General features: G+C 33.4%; 2 protein-coding genes across 2 annotated transcripts in view; one reads left to right on the forward strand and one right to left on the reverse strand.

Moving 5' to 3' along the window:
• Positions 1–14,129, reverse strand: part of Nak (Numb-associated kinase) — a 67,353-nt gene extending 53,224 nt beyond the window's left edge. The window contains exons 1-3 of the mRNA XM_072541105.1: positions 13,817–14,129; positions 13,578–13,696; positions 5,291–5,536 (exon numbers count right to left, since the gene is read on the reverse strand). Coding sequence (XP_072397206.1) covers positions 5,291–5,536; positions 13,578–13,696; positions 13,817–13,943 — 492 coding nt within the window. The 5' untranslated portion in view covers positions 13,944–14,129. The remainder of the gene's footprint in view (positions 1–5,290; positions 5,537–13,577; positions 13,697–13,816) is intronic.
• A 71-nt stretch (positions 14,130–14,200) lies between these two features.
• LOC140448069 (CWF19-like protein 1) lies at positions 14,201–16,280 on the forward strand. The gene has a single exon (XM_072541126.1). The coding sequence runs from the start codon at positions 14,352–14,354 to the stop codon at positions 15,930–15,932; it is 1,581 nt and encodes a 526-aa protein (XP_072397227.1). The 5' UTR covers positions 14,201–14,351; the 3' UTR covers positions 15,933–16,280.
• The last annotated feature ends 1,879 nt before the right edge of the window (positions 16,281–18,159 follow it).

Consider the following 18,159-nt stretch of genomic DNA (forward strand, 5'->3'; position numbering starts at 1 on the left):
GTTCTAGCTCTGGAATGTCACACGTATACAATAGGTACAGGACCGGAACTAAGACACTCCCTTGTGGCACGCCAGCTTTGATCTCACTTAAGTCGGTGTAAACTTCTTCTTGTTTTACTCTGAAATATCTATTCGCAATGTATGATTTCAAGATTTCTGAATACTGTTTAGGCATGAACGTTCTTAGTTTATAGTTTAAACCGTCATGCCAGACTTTATCAAACGCCTGTGCTACATCCAAAAAGATTGTAGAGCAGACTTTACTTTCTTCTAATGTTTTTCCTATTATATTCGTTATTTTGTGAACTTGATCTATAGTGGAATGTTGATTTCTGAAACCAAATTGATGATTTGGTATAAGATTTTTTCTTTCTATTATTGATTTTAATCTTTTCAATAGAAGTTTTTCTAATAGTTTTGACATCACCGGAAGGAGTGATATTGGTCGATAGGATGTTACTTCATTAGGAGATTTACCTAGTTTGGCGATCATAATTACTTCGGCTACTTTCCAGAGTCTGGGAACATATCTCAATCTAAAAGCAGCATTTATTAGGTGTGTCAGCTTAACTATGGCTTTTCTTGGTAAATTTTTTAATAATTCGCCTGTTATGAGATCATATCCTGGAGCTTTCTTAGGATTTATATTCTCTTTTATCTCTGTTGATACTTATTTAAGTGATGTTAACGTTATTCTTTCTTCAGTTTGGAATGGTTCTTCCCATCTCAGTTCTTCACCATCATTGTGGTTGGGTTTGAACGTGCTTTCTAAATGATCTGCAAATCGTTCTGCTTTCTGTTCGTTACTTCTAGCCCAGTTGCCGTTTTCCAACTTGATAGGAGGAGAATGAATAATTGGTCTCTTCATTTTTTGTTGCCTTCCATAAAGAATAATCTGTGTTTTGGTCAGCTGTTAAATTACTTAAAAAAGAACTAATTGTTGAACTTTGTATATTATGTATCTCCCTTTTTAGTTTTTGTGTAGCATTATTTAGACTAGTTTTGTCTCGTGGAGCTCTATATTGCTGCCATTTTTTCCTTAACTTCCTTTTTTCTACTATGAGTTCTCGGATTTCTTTTGGATAGTTGTTCTCTTTTGTTCTAGAAGTTATTGTGGGAGTATTTTCCCAAGCTGCCTGTTGGATATTTTTTATAAAGACTTCTAATTCGTCATCAAGTTGCCTCGTGTTTCTCAATGGCACAGCAAGATTAATTTTGTGTTCTCCCAGGTTTATTTTGAAGCTCTCCCAGTCAGTTTTTTTATTAGTCAATATTGGATTAAACTCTTTTTTAATCACTGTATCACTCATAGTTAAAATTAATAGCAGCAATAGTGAGAACGCGATCTTCTCTGACTGTTGTTTTCCTTTCGGTACCCGCACCGGGTCGCCGTTGACGAGATCTAGTCTCAAGAAATCGTTGGTTAGTTCTCTGCACAGTTAAACGACTAACATTCAATTGTCTTGCCACATCCCGTTGACTTGCTTTATTTTGCAGCAATAATGTAACAATCTGAACAGACATTTGATATTTTTCTACCGTTATTAACAAACACACTTCACTGTAGAAGGCCAGTGAAACACTAAGATATACTCGGTGCGCTGATCCCAATCTCGACTCTCTAGTAAATTTTGTAATATTTTTTTTGCTACATTAGTTAAATTTTGACCGACTGGAAGTGGCTGGAAATTACTATACAAACCAAGCAAACATTCTCATAGCCAATATTATTTGTAACTTGGAAACAGAAAATTATTCACATGCAGTTTATTAACAAAATAAAATGCATTAATTAAAACAAGTTTATTTTTGAAATTTTATAGTCGTATATATAGATTAGTTTTTATTTACAAATGCAAAGTTTTTCATCAAAATGAATGAATATAACTCCCATTATTCATGAGTACTCTTCTTTTTTCACTGAAAAATGGTTGCAACCGTAAGTGTATTTGGGCTATTAATAGTGAGAGGTACGAATTTTTGTGTTGTAAGTTTCCGACCTATTCAACCTACATAAAAAGATTAAAGAAAAGGCAGGGCTGCAAAAAAGAAACCACAACATAACTCTTTTAGATAAAAATGGAAATACTATGATAATGACTGACGAAAAGCTAAAACGACGAAGAGAATATATGGAAGAGCTTTTCGACGACGAAAGAGGAAACCTACGAGACATATCTTTCGAGGACAGAGAAATAGAACTAGACATAGAAAATAGAAATAGACATAGAAATTACAAAGGAAGAAATATTGTATGCACTAAAGAACACCAGATTCTTGTATCCTTCCCGTTCTCACTTACGGAGTTCAAACCTGGACATTCACAAAAAAGAACATGGACAAGATTCGAAAAACTCAGCGAGCCATGGAACGACAGATGCTTGGTATCTCACTAATAGATCGGCAAACGAACGAAGCAATCCGGAACAAAACAAAAATAAAGGACGCCGCGAAACAAGCAGCTAAATTAAAATGGAAATGGGCTGGACACAACGAACGTCTCGAAGATGGTAGATGGAACAAAGAAGTCGGAAACTGGCGACCGTACGATGCGAAGAGACCAAAAGGAAGACCTCAAATGCGCTGGAGCGACGATATCAAAAGAGTCGCAGGACCAATATGGAAACGCCTAGCACACAACAGGGATGAATGGCGAGAAATGGGAGAGGCCTTTATTCGACAATTCGGATAGAAAAAGGGCTATGAAAAAAAGAACACCAGAAACGGAAAAACCCCGGGGCTAGATCAACTGCCTATTGATATCCTTAAAATAATAGAAAACGAGTACATGGATGTCCTCTTAAAGCTCTTTAATGAAATTTATCAGTCAGGTGACATACCCCATGAATGGTTGACCTCAACATTTATTTGTCTCCCAAAAAAGAAAAATGCTAGAGAATGCACCGACCACCGCACCATAAGCCTGATGTCTCACATATTTAAAATGTTTTTGAAAATCATCCATAAACGCATTTACCAAATACTTGATATGAATATTGAAGAAACCCAATTTGGATTCCGTAGAGGCGTAGATACCCGTGAAGCTCTCTTTGCATTCAATGTGCTAATCCAGAGATGCTTGGATGTGAACCAAGATATGTACATCTGTTTCATATACTACAACAAGGCTTTCGATAAAGTCCGCCACAAAGAGCTAATGGATGTCCACAAAGCAAAACAATTACAATACAATGACCTTCGAATTATAATAAATCTATATTATAAACAGCAGGCACCCATACGCATTAATGAACACACATCAGAAGAGTTCGAAATTAAAAGAGGAGTGCGGCAGGGGTGTGTATTGTCACTACTACTATTCAATTCATACTCTGAAGGAATTATGAAAAGAGCTCTTGAGGGAGAAACAGCAGAAATAAAGGTCAATGGATCACCAATTAACAACATTAGTTATGCGGACGATACTATCATAACAACAGACAACCTCCAAGACCTTCAAAAGCTAATGAACAAGATAGTTGAGTATGGAGAAGAATATGGATTATCAATAAACATCAAGAAAATTAAATTTATGAGGATATTAAAAACCCAAAATAATGATGAAAGCCTGACAATTAACGGGAAACCTTTAAAACAAGTTGAAAACTACAATTATCTTGGCACAATAACTAATCACACAAATGATTACTTCAAAGAAATCAAAGTTAGAATAGAGAAAGCACGAACAAACTTCAATAAAACGAGAAAGGTACTTTGTGCAAGAGAACTGAAATTAGACTTGAGAGTTAGGGTGGCAAAGTGTTATATTTTCTCGACTCTGCTATACGGGATAGAAGCATGGACACTTAACGCGTCGACTACTAAAGATTTGGAAGCCTTTGAACTGTGGGTGTATAGATGAATCCTGAAGATATCATGGACCGAGTATGTAACAAACAACGAAGTCATGAGAAGAGTCAACAAAAGAATGGAAATATTGGAAACCATCAAGACACGAAAGCTGCAATATCTGGTGCACGTTATGCGTAATGAAAGATACAACATACTTCAATGAATTATACAAGGGAAAATCCACTGCAAGAGAAGCGTAGGAAGGAGAAGAATCTCATGGTTGTGTAACTCGAGGGAATGGTACGATCGAACTATTCAGAGAGGCAGTATCTAAGATCAGAATAGCCATGATGATTGACAATCTCCGTCGCGGAGATGGCACATAAAGAAGAAGTTTCCGACAATGTACCTGTCAAAATAGTCCCAAGCCGAGCAAATAAACTATATTATCTAAAATACTATAAAAGTTCATACATGATACAGTTCTCAAAACAATCATTTCCGCCAAGCTTCCTTGATTTGTAAATAATGAATTCCAAGAATTTTATGGTTTAATAAATATGTTTAGTGAGTTTGTTTATTCTCTTTACACGTTCGTCCTAGCTTTTTATTACACGTGATTCATTTAATTTAATTAACATAAAACAAATTAAAAGACACTAGGGAAATATATAAAAAAATATAAAAAGGAAATTTTGTCGGTGATCCGTTTTCTATGACACGCAGTGTATTAGCTTAATACTAAAAATAGTGAAACCTGAGAAACAAGGAAAGGGTCTAACACAGAATCCTGGGCACGACGAAAATTTTGGTGATACATCTATGTCAAAAATTTTTTTGCACGATTCCGATTTAGGCAGGTTTTACGATACTAAAAATTGGGTAAAACTGTTCGAAATCTTGAAATACCAATATTTCACAGACCTCCGTCCTACAAGAATGGATACATGAAACATGGAGCAATGGATACAGCTCATATCAGTCTCAATATTCAAATAGCTGTTCTTGCAATATATGATCGAAATATCATGTTTTCCACATTTAACAGACATTCATTACCGCCATATTATTCAGCTTATAAATTTGTTCATAACCGGATGTAAGCCCTCCTTGAATACTTCCATATTTCTATCTTGTGCATTTTGTATCCAGTTTACGTGCATACATTGCAAATCTTCGATTCATACTGGAGGTAGTGTTGGGATTCAAGACGGGCCACGACGTGACTGACAGTCAACCTTCTCGGGAAAAAAGAAAGTTAAAGATTGGTACTCTCATATCAACACCCTAACAAAAAAAGGGAAACTTAGAAAACCAGTGAATTGAAGACAGCGGAAACTACACTACGAATAGGTTTACGCGGGCCAAAAATTTACAAGAATTAACTGGTACTGTAGATAATAATGGAAATTAAGATAGATATGGCAAATTCTTAAATCCTAACACCATCTATAAAAAAACTGGATTTTCTAAAAATGTTTGAATATATGATACTTACTTTTAAATCACGATGAATAATAGGAGTCTTGCAATGATGTAGTCGAGAAACTGCTTCACATGTATCACAGAATATAGTCAAAACTTCGCTTTCAGTAAAAGTTGCCTTTCCTCTACTCTTCATCATCCCGAAGACATTCTCTTGGCAATAAGGCATGAGCAACAGTACTTCATACACCCCCCCACCAGTCGCAGTTAAACTCGAGTCTATATATCCTATTATGTTCTTGTGTCCACTTAAACTGCTCTAAAAATCGACAAACAAGTTCAAACACATAAATATACTATGTTTAACCATTTAAATGCCAATTCAATGACAATAAGGTAAAAGATAATGACTATTTTTATTTATTTGCGTTTACAGTAGTGTGATTCAGTTAGTAAAACTTTTATTACAATAACTTAATTCTAACTAATCACGACATAGCTCTACGACGAATAATTTAAAAATCATTTGAAATTATCTTATTTCAAATTTTGCAGCAATTTTAATAAACCAATAACGTTTATTATTAGAATTTTATTATATAATTATTATTAAGGAGCACCAAAGTTTCTTAAAAAGGATGAACATTTTCAATCAACATAAAATTTTCAATTATTTCAGTTAAGATTTACACTTCAATCTATTTGGACCAGGCTAGGATTCTTAGGTCAGGTCTTAACTGGGTCATATAATGAGGGGCGAAAAGTACGTATTACTTAGATTAATTATGCAAGGGAAGATACGAGGGAAGAGAAACCCAGGACAACGCAAAATATCCCGGCTAAGAAATTTGAGAGAGTGGTTCGGTTGCAGTTCATTAGAATTATTCAGAAGCGCGGCCAATAAAATTAAAATAGCGATGATGATTTCCAACCTCCGATAGGAGAAGGAACCTGAAGAAGAAGATATTTTGCTCTAATCTAAAGAGGGATCTCATTAGCAGATATTGATTGGATATTTTACATTTTAATAGAAATAACACAAGATAAATGAAGTAAATAAATATTCCGATGATAAGTTATAATATATCACCTATCTAGTTTAATTTTTGAATTTTTAGAAATGTTAATATTAACAAATAGAAATGATCAACAAATCAAGTGTTCAGTAAAATACTAGGTCTATAAATCACAATTAATAAACACTTTATCTTTATGGTTTTAACACTGCTTTATCATCAATATATTAATAGGAAGGATATAGCTGTTAATGTTTATCATAAAATTGTTCATAAAACACTGTTATGTACTAGTAGAAAATACATATAGCGTTATTTGATAAACACAATAATTATAAAGTAAATTAAAAACAAAACGTATGTTCCTATTACTTGAGATTGATAAAATTGACTTGACATTAATATGACTCATAAATAATCTTTATAGTCGGTATTGAAATGAGTGTGTATTCAAAGAAAAATATGGCATCAGGAATCTTTAATGCTGTAGACATTTTAGCCTTTTTTAAGAACATAATGGTATTGTCTTATTTATTTATATAATTATTTACTTATTTATTACAGTTTTTTTCTTTTCACAGCAGTCAATTTATAATTAAAAAAATGCAATTCAATATTAAATATAATATTGTTCTGAAGCTATTTTCTTGTGGCATTTTAAATTAATTACTATTTAACTGGGAATAAGCCACAATTAAAGGTTAAAATACGTTTATTGACGTTTCAATTTCCACTTCGGAAATCGTTCTCAAAATACATGTATTTTGAGAACGATTTCCGAAGTGGAAATTGAAACGTCAATAAACGTATTTTAACCTTTAATTGTGGCTTATTCCCAGTTAAATAGTAATTAATTAAATATAATAATAACTTGTGGGACTTTTTTCAGTTCTTCTATCAGGCGCGACCCCCCTGCGAATGTAGGATGCTCTCTGTGTATTCGTAGCACCAGAGGGCAGCAGGGATATCTACCGCGGAACAAAAACAAAAACTGGCAAATGGTGCTGTTTAAAAAGAGACAACACCTAGAGGAACAACTGACGGTGCAAAACAATCCCATCGAATGGAAAAGTGAACCTTAATACCTGGGAGTCATAATGGATAAAGGACCAATTTTCAAAAAACATGTCGTTGCGACACTACAATATGGCAAAAAGTCAATAAGAGGACTCGCAAGTAGAAACAACAAATTAAGAACAAAAACAAAGATAAAAGTAATAATAGTACCTACATACATCATACTACCGATATTAACATACGCATCTCTCGCATGGGGACATGCAAAACAAATAAGAAAAGGATACAAGCTTCCCATAACAGCAACCTAAGAGAAGCAGTCAACGTACCCAGATACGTCGCTGAACGTTTTCTGTTCAAAAAACTCCAACCAGTCAGAGTGACTGATACGATGATGGAAGAAGCAAGGATAAAATTCGCGGAACGGAAAACCACCCATTATTAATGACATTTTTCTTTACCACAAAAACGGCTTCGGACACCAATAAAATAAAAAAAAATACTAACAAAAACCGGCGAAACCAAAAAAAATTAACAAAAACCAAAAAATCCGGGCACGAAGGGCCCAAACCCTCAAGCACCAAGTTGCCGAACTGGGCGTAGCCCAGAGCGGAGACTTGAGACCCTAACAAGCAATTCAGATTCGTGGATAAGTGACAAAAAGAAAGCAGGAACAAGACTCCAACATAAGGAGCAATTGGCTGATAGTGTGCCCTTACCGCGCATCAGAAAGCTATAGGGGAAAAAGGATGGTCTGGAGCATTGGATCGCGGGTGGAGTGATTCCTGTTATTAACCCATTAGCGCCGTGCGTTGCTTTAAAGCAACGGCAAAAATGCCTGTATTTGGGAGGAGCTTCAAGTCATACAACAACCATAAAAGAGGTGTGACCTTGTCAATTCCATCAACCATAATCGCTCGCACTCAGTTATGCGTATTTATTTGCGGTGTTAAGAACTGTTTGTTAGTTTGGTGCATTTGAAGTTGAGTATAATATTAGAACTTGAAAATAATGGACATTTGATTTGAGTAAGTACCATCATTTTGATATAAATGAAACTTATTATTTATATATGTTAAATTTGTGTTGATTATACTTCTAAAAAACATATTTTAAATAATTTATACGAATTGATAAATAACTACTTGTCAGTATCTGTTGTATCCCAGCCAATGCCTTAAAACAACGCTAGGCGCTTGTACTACCTATATTTTAAATTTTATCATCTTTGTTCTGGACGAGGTTTTTCACTTGCTCAAGCCCTTGATATAATTTATAATGATGAAATAGATGGCCATATTTCTGTAGAACCTCCAGATACAAATGTAAACACTGACGGGGATTCAGGAGATGAAGGAGGGTATGTCTGATATAGTAATCAAATCTTTTATAATAAAAATGTATGGCGTTAGTAATGTAATGTTAATACCTTACCATTTTTAGGCTGGTAGATAACCTTTTATACCGTCAATTACGTGCCGGAGCAGAAATACGACTACCAAACCAAACAATGAAAGAATTGGTTTGAACGAAGATTCTATACAGAATGAAGATATTTCTGGCCATAATTTTGAATCTGAAGTGGTAAAAAATTGGATTTCAGAGAAACTTCTCGAGCCTCGAAATCAACCTCAATGACTGAAGGGAGCAGACTTTGACAAAGAACGTGCATCAGCATTTTTAAAACCAGACTATTCTAAATATGAACAAATGTCTCCAACAAAAATATTTGAACAATTTACAAATGATGCATTTATCCAACATTTAGTGGACGCAAGTCGTCGCTATGCATTTTTTTTTTAATTTTCAAGATCCCAAGATAACAGGTAAGGATATCCGTTTGTTTATTCCTATTTTATATATTATATAAGTGAGTATAATCAATTACCATCCAAGTGACATTATTGGGATTATATTGACGATATGAAAAATTATGCAGTATCCAAGACCATGAGAAGAGATCGATTTTTACAGATTTGCCGGTTTTTGCACTGTTCAGATAATACCAAAATCAACCAATATGTCAAGGCGTGGAAAATACGACCTCTTATGGACATGCTTAAAAAAAGTTGTGTTGAAAATTTTGTACCGGAAGACCATTTATCTTACGATGAAAGTATGATAAAATACTCTGGCAGACATAGCTGCAAGCAGTTTATTAGAGGAAAGCCAATTAGATTTGGATACAAAATGTGGTATGTCAACACAAAAAATTGGTGTTTAGTTAACTTTGACTTATACCAAGGAAAAAATCCAAAATCAAATAATGACTATGAAAAACTATTTGGAAAAGCTGTTAGTCCTTTGTTATTACTATTAGACGATCTGCCAGTCGAGAAAAGCACTCTAAGCTACAATATTTATATGGATAATTTGTTTTCTGGAACAGCTTTATTTTAATTTTTTAAATTTCGTGGTTATAACGCCATAGGAACTATTCACGAAAACCGAGTTCCCAGAGGCTGTCCGTTAACTTCTAAAAATGAGTTTATGAAAAAAGGTTGAGGTTATTTTGAAACAGATATTGAACGAAATGATGTGACAATTATATGTCCCGTGGATGGATATTGCAGTAGTAACAATGATTTCATCATCCTGTAGCACTCAAGAAGTGGGTCAAGTAAAAAGATTTTCTCAGAAACTCAAACAAGACATACTTGTTTCTAGATCGAAATTGATCGCCAAGTATAAAACATTTATGGGGGGAACTGATCAAATGGATCAGAATGTAAGTTGTTACTGGATCAGTATTCGTGGCAAAAAGTGGTATTGGTCAATTTTTACATGGATGCTCAATGTTGCATTACAAAATGGTGGATATTGTATAATAAAACTGGCAGAGAAAATGTATGTAAACACAATTAAATTTTACAAAAGAAATTATAAGCACATATTTAGTCACTGTCAGCTTCCTTGACAGCATCTGTCAATAGCAGAGTATCGGATAACATTCATTTTGACACCATCAATCATTTGATACAGTACATTCCAGATGGGAAAAGAGAAGATGTGCGTCTAAAACATGCAAATAAATCGTTAGAACAATGTGTTTAAAATGTGATATTGGACTATGCACTTCTTGTTTTATACCGTTTCACTCTCGATAGTGTAAATTTTTGTAATTAATCACACCAAATTACATTTTTTTATGAATAAATCTCTATTTTCGTTTTATTGCCTACTTTACAGTATCCCAAATGCTTTAATTTTTGATTTATTATTTTCAACAAAAAACTAGGTAGTGTAAGCGCCTAGAGTTGCTTTAAGGCAACATTTAATATCTCAGAAAAAATATTTTATGAAGTTTTTTATTATTTAAACACAGTCCATTAATAATATTGCAAAAAAATAATACAAAATCAATAATTTATTAATCTCGGCGCTAATGGGTTAAATCTATTAATACACCTTGCCCCAATGACTTATAACGCCCGAACGTCATTTCAAGGGGTGTATAAGTCTCTCAGGCTGGGTACAATTAAATTGCTTTGCTTACTTGGTGAATCATAATTTATGTTTAGGGTTGCTGCCTGGGAATGTCTGGAGCCGGTGCTGGACATGACAGCATGTGGGACGTCAGTAGCATAGTGTTAAGGAGAAGGGGCTGTCATACAATCAGCTACAGCCAAACAACAACCACAAGCGAGGCAAAACAAGAGCCGCATTCACTGCAGGTGCTATGCTGGAAAAACAGCGGGAGCTCACCAAAGATGAATGACTGAGGCAGCAAATGAAATGGACTGTGTCCGTGAATGAAAATATTTGCTTGTGACAAACCTCGATCAAGAAACGATCAACTATCTACAACAGCTATATGTTGAATTTTGCAGAGAGTACCCAGAGATTCAAGTATCTGAACAACAAATAGCAGATCAATAATGGGCAATTATAAGAAATAATCTTATCCCAGAGATCCAAGTTTCTAATGAAATACATGAGCAGTTTCCTGAGATTTTCATATATTAAACCTGTTAATATGCGTAGGACAACAATGAGTTGTATGATAGTCTGATAAGCAAAATTGCAGTGCCATACAAGAGATTAACAGAACAAGCCCACTTAACAGACCAAGGGTACCAAAAATAAACTCTTCTAAGAAACTAGGTGCACAGTTACAAATTGTAAACACTGAAGTACTACCCAATTATATCACAGAAGCCCATCCATTGGAATATTTGCATATGCTGATTTACTATGCAACAACAGCAATTGCTAATGTTATGGCCATTAAGATCAAAACACAACAAAGTACTAATATCGAAAGGACTGATAATAGAATTGTACCCTTCTAAAAACGACGGCTGATGAGGATTACAGAATACATTAGAAAAGTAATCAAAAGAGTTAAAGAAATAATGCTGAACACCTCACAACACTTACAACAAGATCCAGAAAATAACAATGCCCGGACAGATTAAAACAAAAACTCTCCATTTATACAGGCTCCCCAAGGAGATATAAAGTTAGTAACAACCGGAAATGCTACAATACAGTTAAGCATTCAGAGAAGCTGTTCTATAGGAAACTCAATTCCACTTTAGAAAATAAACAACACAGTAGTACTGGCTGATAGTAATGAAGCCCTCCAGAAGTTAATGAATAGGATAACAGAAGTAAGTCAGAGATACAGTATTTCACTAAACATTAAAAAAACGAAATGTATCTCTAAGAAGGAACAGCAATTTAGATGAATCTGTGTGTACAGTCAATGAATAGAATGAGTAAAAACATATACCTACCTAGGTACTAACATCAATGAAAATTGGGACCATTCCCTAGAAATCAAATGTAGCATAGAGAAAGCCAAATCTGCATTTCAAAAAATGGCTAAGCTATTCAAATGTCATGATTTATTAATACCCATAAAAATCAGGTTACTACTAATATCTTTCCTATACTGTTGTACGGAGTTGAGTCATGTAATTTCACAGATACTACCTGCAGGCAAATTGAGGCTTTCAAAATGTGGCTTTGTTTGAATCCTGAAGATATCTTATATCAACCACATTACTAATCAGGCTGTTTTATTAAGAATGCAAAAAAGAAGAAGAGCTGTCAACCACAATAAAAACAGCCAAAATAGAATCAGGAAAATCAATATATGCATTCCTGCAACTAATTTTACAGGGAGAAGTAGATGGAAAACGAAGCCCAGGACAGCAAATGATTTCCTGGCTGAACAATCTACTTACATTTTAACACAACAACCACAAATCTTTTCAGAGCAGCAGTGTGCAAAGTACAAATTACCATGATGGTCACCAAGATCCAAAACGGATAGACACTACAAGAAGATTTAACAAACTGAATAGGAATTTACCTCAGGACTTTATTATCTTGATCATTTTGTTTATTCACAGATATGAATTTCTGTTTCCATTTATGGCCTCCTTATTTCCAGATACAATCTGATTCCTTAGAGAGGGTTCAGCATAAATTCCTATGGGTGTGAGCATTTAAAAGTGGGATTAGAATAGAAGACCACAACTACACTATCATGGAGAGGTCTATGAACTTTCTTGCTATAAGTGTAAGGAGAAATTTGTTTGGTTTAACTTTGATTTTTAAATTAATAAATGGTAGAATTGATTGTCTCTCTCTTGTGAGTCAGATTGGTCTTACAGTACTATGTTACCATGGTTTGTGTCATCTATGTACTTTTTATGTTCCATTTTGTAAAACAACCTATGGTGCTAATAGCCCCTGAATAGATACTTATCTTTGTTAAACAACCTAAATGTAGATGTATTTAACATGTCTCTCAATAAATATACTATATAAATATTTGTAGAAAAGAGTTACTGGTACCTTAGTGTGGAAACTTTCTTTACTGTCAGAATCTGAGTTTACTCATATTACTAGTTTCTATTATGGTTGGTTAAATGTTACTGTCAATGATATTTTTTTCTTGGATATACCACTTTTTAATAATTTCATTTTTCCCAAATTTGTGTTACACTGGATTAGTGCCTCTTTCCACATATTTATAACAGCACTATCTTACTTATATTGTAATATGACTTGCAGTTTGCCCAAATTAAGTCAATAGTGTTAAATTTGTTGTATTTCTTTCCTATAAGTACTAGTTATATAGCACAAAAATATTTAGTTACCATATATTCATTTTTAGTTGTAGTAAATTAAAGTCTGCAGTAATATTATTTTTGTCTTTATTTTATAAAATTATTGATGAGAATAATTATAAATAATAGAAGAATCTTAAACTGTCCATAAAAATATTACACATCTATTGGATGCACACATGTTATAATATATTGTCTGTAAGTATGTATACCTGTAAAATTAATGAATAATTAATAAACTTACTGCAATTTGGATTTCCCTTTTAGCTACATTAAGGTCCTGCTCATTATTGACATACATTCTCTTCAGAGCATACCTACTTCCATTACTTGCTTTAACAGAGTAAACTATGGCAAATCCACCTACAGAAGAAAACATAACAATAATTATACTTCTAATTGATTTTGCTGTAATGTCGTAAAATTAGTTGATAAGTGTATCCTCCCCCTTTACACATGTATCAAGTTTAAGATGTATTTTACCTTCGGCAAGAACATCCTCCACAGTAACAGTTTGTCTGCCAACTATAAAGACCTTTCCCGTATAATTATTGCTCTCACGAGATGTATTGTCGATTTTAGTTTCAATTTTGGAAAATAATTTCTTCATTTTAGCTGTAGACAGATCTATACATTAGATATTATTTTAAAACTTAAATTCTATTTTTGTAAACATAGCCTAATAAATATTTCAATTAACTGATATATTTTTCACAGTAACACTCCACTAATACATTTTTTTGATAATTAGAGCATTAAGAAAAAATTGGTTGAGGACTAGATAAAACTACTGAGATTTGACAAAAGACAGTGAAATTGACATTTTGATGTTAGGGCCCAGGATTGACGTGTCGATGGAAACTTTGCTAACTTCATACCAGCAATCTCCTTTGAATGTTCTGATTCTGATAAGTTTGCCAGTCATTTGCTTTGCTACTGTTGTGATCTGATAATTGTTTATTTTTAATTTTACAAGTAGACAAAACAGCATTGTAAATATTTGTTTACATCATATAAAATGAGTGAAAAACAAAAAATATTATTTTGTGGCGACGTAGAAGGAAAATTTGATGCATTGTTTAAAAGAATTGAAACTATTAACAAAAAGTCTGGACCCTTTGATTGCCTTCTATGTGTAGGAAACTTTTTCGGCATTAATAATAAGGAATTTATTCCATATAAATTAGGAGATAAAAAAGTCCCTATACCAACATACATTTTAGGACCAAATAAACAAGAACTTGTTGAGCAGTACCCTTCAGATGAGTCCCAGTATGAAATATGTAATAATGTATATTATTTAGGAAAACGTGGAGTGTATACAGACAGTAAAGGCATAAAAATAGCATACATTAGTGGTATATCAGGAAAGAATTCTGCAACATCATGGACATATTCTGAGAAAGATGTATCAGACCTTTGTGATGTGTGTGTTAAAGGAAATCCTTCCTTTAGAGGTGTGGATATATTATTAAGTTCTCAATGGCCTTCGAATATAATTCATGAAGGTGCTAAAAATATTTCTCTTGTAGTGAATTCCACAAGTGATTTTCTAGGTTATTTATGTATGAAACTTAAGCCACGATATATTGTAAGTGGTCTTGAGGGTATATACTATGAAAGACCACCTTTCAGGTGCCCAAATCTGGGTGATCACGATACAACAGTTGAGGTTGCAACTAGATTTATAGGTTTGGCTAGAGTAGGAAACTCAAGTAAGGATAAATGGATATATGCTTTAAGCATAACACCATTAGATAAAATGAAAATTAATGAATTATTGCAAAAAACTATAGATGAAACTGCTTGTCCATTTAATATTCATGATTTGGAAAGTAAAATACATAAAAATTCTAGAAAAACACTTAATACTAGTCAGTACTTTTACGATATGAATGCTCCAATGGATGACCATAAAAGTAAAAATAAAGCCAAGAGACCAAAAATTGAATTTGACCAGAGTAAATGCTGGTTTTGTTTAGCCAGCCCTTCTGTAGAAAAGCACCTGATTATATGTGTTGGAAATACAACCTACCTTGCACTAGCAAAAGGTGGTATGGTTGATGAACACTTTCTCATTTGTCCTATAGAGCACCATCAATCTAGTTTAAGTTTACAAAAAGATGTTTTAGATGAAATAAAATTGTTTAAAGATAGCCTGAGAAAATTTTTTAATCGTGATGGTAAACTAGCTGTATTTTTTGAAAGAAACTATAAGACTTCCCACATGCAGTTGCAAGCTGTTCCAATTCCAAAAAATGCCAACAGAGAATTAAAAGAAATCTTTATAGACGAGTCAGAAGGCCAAGGATTTAAATTGGAATCTCTAGACTCATATAATCGCTTGGATCAAGTAATTCCTCCGAAAGTGCCATATTTCACTATTGAACTACCTGATGGCAGTCTTCTTTATACAAAACTTCAAGGTTCTATTAATTTTCCTCTGAATTTTGCACGGGAAGTTCTTGCATCTGGTCCTATTTTAAATATGAAAGAAAGGGAAGACTGGAGAACTTGTGTGTTAGGAAAGAATGAGGAAGAAAAATTAGTACAAAAATTAAGGACAGATTTTGAACCATATGATTTTACAGCTGATTAATGTACATAATTTAGATATTTGGTAATGTATTGAAAAAAAATTGTAAGAATTAGAAATTATTTTGTGACAAATTGATTCTACAGATTTTTAACATATTTTCTAGTAAAGTGTGATAGGCATTTGTTCCCATCTCTATTAATACTCTTGCAAGTAAATGATTTAACACTAAAAATAAGGGTATATAGCTCCTACATTTAAAGACAGCAGTAATGTGACTGCAAACCTTTATTTTAATAAAGAAAGGAAGTCTGTTCCTCTCATTATTAAAATAATTTAATGTAGGGCAAATATTTTCAAACAAAATATGTGAATATTTTACATTAAAATAAAACAAAATTCAAAAATTAATTGATTTTATTTATAATTTATACAAAAATATTCTTTCACTGCGTTGCAGTGTCCACACAATTATTTAAATGCATACTATTTTTTGTCTTTTCTCTAAAGTTATCATAGGGGGATCTATCACTCATTCCGTATTTGCCCTGAATATGCCTCAATGACCCCAATTAGGATCCTACACTACAGTGTCAGCTTTGGTAGAACTTACTGTTGATATCAGAACTTTAGATGTGCCTTTTATATAAGAGCCATGAGTAAATCAGGGCTAAATAAAAGGTCTACACAATATTGGTGGATGGATGGAAGATATACAATTATGTAATTGGCTGCAGTACTACTGATGTAGAAAAAACAGCTTCCAAAGAAAAAAAGTGGCAACTTGCATGCTAAATAGAGAGATAATAGCATGGAATTTTAATCACATATTTAAGTATAAATCAAATGACGAATTTTCAGTAAGAAATTTCTAACAAAGTAATCTACGGTATTAAACATTTAATCTGGAACAGTGGTCAAAAGACTTGTCACCTTTCTATTGTTAAACTATACAAGTCAAAACTTTTTAATATTCTTAGTGTGAGAAGCTCTTTATTTGCAATTTAAGTCTTTTTATTTTAACTTTATATGCTTGACTACTTTCTACTATTTTGTACCATTCTTATCAGTAGCGCACCTAGAATTTACCTCTGGGGGGGGTTTTGGTTGGTCACCAAATTTCTTTTTATGATGTTACCTCCATTTTGAGTCCTTAAAATGTGTAAGTAACAGTGTCGGAATAGGGTCCTGGGGGGGGGGGGGGTTTAACCTCCAAAACCCCCCCTCGGTGCGCCACTGATTCTTATTTTTCCAGTTGCTGAATGATGCACACTTAAGAAGAGAGCTTAGTGGTAAATATTTTCGAAAATGTAAAAATAGGTAGTATAGTACTACCATCTTTCTAAGACACTCATTAATATTCATTGTTCGAGGTTTGAAATTCCATAAACAAGGGATCTACCTGTTTTATGGAATGAGTCTCTTAGAAAGATGGTAGTACTATACCTAACTATTGTTGTGGTTATCATTTTATGTGATAACTCTATTTCAGGCAGGGAAAATATTCAGCAGTAGCATTTGTTATACAGTGCGCATCTATTCATCTCCCCATATAGTGTGTGGACCACAAAATTAATTAAGACATTTTTGTGTAACCGAGCCACATAATAGAAACAATTGTTTTCATTCTGTGACTGAACTATAAAAATTATATAATACATAAATTTCAGTTTTCTATAAAACTGGTTTAGAAATGAATGAAATTACTGGTGACTTAAATCCATGAGCGCAATAAGGCCATTTTGAAAATTTTTTTTAGATATGATCATATGGCAAGTAGTACCTACATTTTTTTAATGCTCGTTGAATACCATTTTTACCGACACCTGCATTATTCTCATACATTTCAAATTATTCATTTCAAATATTATTTGTAATGTTACTATATAATAATATTTATATAATTACCAAGACATACTTTCTGAACCATAAATCCTATATTAATGAGTTTTTGGGAAACTGAATTTGTTTTTTAAGAGTGCCAATCTTTTAAATACCGTAGCAGGTGAATCGTACCTGACGTGAGTTGGATTCAGAGTAGATGGACTACATCACAATATTTAAAATCACTCTCGGTTTACGCGCGTGGCATGTCTTTCCAAACTGTTCAATCGCGCGCGTAGCCTCCCATATTCCTCTTGTTATTTATCTTAATGTTTACCTATATTTGTTGTTGCTGTCTCTTTCTTGAATTTCTTTATTTTTTATATTTTTTTATTGAATTCAAAACATCCTTAGGGGAACGACGGGTAATAGCGAACATCACAGAATACATGCGTACGTCATCTGT

This window comes from Diabrotica undecimpunctata, chromosome 1, assembly GCF_040954645.1.
Source record: "Diabrotica undecimpunctata isolate CICGRU chromosome 1, icDiaUnde3, whole genome shotgun sequence".
Classification (NCBI taxonomy): domain Eukaryota; kingdom Metazoa; phylum Arthropoda; class Insecta; order Coleoptera; family Chrysomelidae; genus Diabrotica; species Diabrotica undecimpunctata.